The sequence below is a fragment of the Acanthisitta chloris genome, unplaced genomic scaffold, assembly GCF_000695815.1.
Source record: "Acanthisitta chloris isolate BGI_N310 unplaced genomic scaffold, ASM69581v1 scaffold446, whole genome shotgun sequence".
In the NCBI taxonomy this organism is placed as follows: domain Eukaryota; kingdom Metazoa; phylum Chordata; class Aves; order Passeriformes; family Acanthisittidae; genus Acanthisitta; species Acanthisitta chloris.
The window spans coordinates 6,569-8,539 of NW_008677419.1; the positions used below are offsets into that span (position 1 = coordinate 6,569).

At 41.5% G+C, this 1,971-nt stretch overlaps 1 protein-coding gene across 1 annotated transcript in view; it reads right to left on the bottom strand.

Annotated features, from left to right (window-relative positions):
• Positions 1-1,971, bottom strand: part of TIAM1 (T-cell lymphoma invasion and metastasis 1) — a gene marked incomplete at its 3' end in the record, with an annotated part of 89,089 nt that overhangs the window by 6,560 nt on the left and 80,558 nt on the right. Inside the window, 3 exon segments of the mRNA XM_009076479.1 lie at positions 779-887; positions 1,668-1,786; positions 1,910-1,971. The exon segment at positions 1,910-1,971 is cut by the window's right edge and continues 25 nt beyond it. Coding sequence (XP_009074727.1) covers positions 779-887; positions 1,668-1,786; positions 1,910-1,971 — 290 coding nt within the window.

The window sequence follows — 1,971 nt, forward strand, 5'->3', positions numbered from 1 at the left end:
GTTATCTCTTTAAAATATTAAAAAATAGCAATAATAAAGAAAAAAAAAGTCACTGACTTCCTAACTAGTGTCACTTTCTGGAAACAGCAAAGGAAAAAACAGTTGTGTGAGAAGAAATTTAGGAACGAATGAAAAGAATGTAGCACATTCTGCAGAACTTGGTGTCATTCTGAAAGTAAGGGATGTGATTTAGCCAATAACTGTCACCATGTGCCTTTCCAGGGAACAACAGTGCAGTGGAAAGACCATGAGATCTATGCCAACAGCAGTTTCAATCTCTAGTCTGGCCATCCAAGACAGACTACTCAGAGGGAGACAGACCACTCCAAAGCAACTCACAGGGAGTCCTGGCTTAGCTTTTAAGATTTTTTAAAGCTTTGATTTACAAGTACTTTCTGAGTAAAGGTACAGATCAAAAAGGAAAAGGCTCTGCAAGCTCCCAACCCATTCTATGGGATGTGAAGTAGAGTTACTTGGCATCAATCAGACCATCAAACTATATCTATTCAGAGCAAAATAAATACCTTTCTATATAGCTCTCAATTTATAGCCTTGGATATGAGTTTAAAAAATCTTGCACTTTACAGCAGCCATCTCCAAATTCCTCACCAGTTTGAGATCACCACAGAACACAACTGAACATTGCAGCAGAAACAAACACGGTTTTAAGTTCCAGCCAATGTTATAGAAGGCAATGCTCAATTTCCTTCAATAAATATCTGCTAAGGCACAGGTGACAGTCTTTAAGGTATCTGAAATAAAAGTTTAGGATACAAACCAAATGCTGCCAGCTCAGGTTCCTTCTTCCATTTCCCCAGAGAAGCAGGAGGATTCAGCCATATCACTGTATTATGCAAGAGCAAATCCCCCATTGAAAGGTCAGCAACCTGCCAACATGAACACATGCACAAAGGCACAGAGTTTAATCAGTTCAAAAAAATCTTACATGAATTTTCAGTTCAAGAAAACTTGCTTGAAGCCTACTGCTGAACAAACGAAAAAATACCCCACAAGCAAACTTTGGGAATACTTCATCAGATAACTGCAAGCACGTGCAAACAGACCATGACACTTAGTGACCAGATCCAGGTAAATCCTTAACTGGCAAGCATAAACTAGGATAAACTGAACTCAAGAGTCCAGCTCTTGCAATCTGGTGGGAAATTAGGGCAAAACCTAGATGTTTACCAGATGTCTACCTCTAGCCCAAAGCCCAAGGCTCTCTCTCCCACTAACAGACTTTCTAAAAGAGAATCAGTAGTTTCTCACACACCACACCTCACATTTTCATCTCTTCAAAGCCATTAAAGAGCCAAGGACAGACCTGCCTCAGCATGCAAGTCCACTCAGAATGGTGGGTCCAGACTAGTTATGTGGAAGGAGGAGAGCCAAGACAAGGACATCAGAATAGTGAAGGGCAGGTTGGGATGTGATTTTGACCCAAGCACAACACTGAAGGTCAATTATCCACTACTTCTTTACATTGGTCCCACTCACTGAACCATATATGGAAAAGCAGTTCTGGAATTGAGTTGGGATTTATCTGTTTGCACCAGGATGCACTTCAATGACACAGCAGGAAAGGTAAATATTAGGCACAGTTTAACATGCACGCTCCAGGCACCACAACAACAGCCTTTTCCTCTCTAAATCCAATCGCTTGTTACCTCTTTTTTCTCCCCTGTTTGTTCTGCTATGAGTTGGTCAAACACTGCCCCATATTCTTCATGGATTTTCTGCATTTCATTGATGTGGCTGGCAACTTTGTTCATTGTTTTGATGGCCACTAGAAGAGAGACAGAGAGACAGGAGATGAAACAACAGGAATGTTTCAGTGTCTGAGAGGGAGAGGAGGAAGGCTCCAGAGCAGAGATTAAACTGGGAAAAAGCACATGGGCTAGCTCCTTACCATCAAGGTGATAATGTTCTTCACTGTCTGCATCAGTCAGAGCAAAGAGCTCCTTCAGCAGG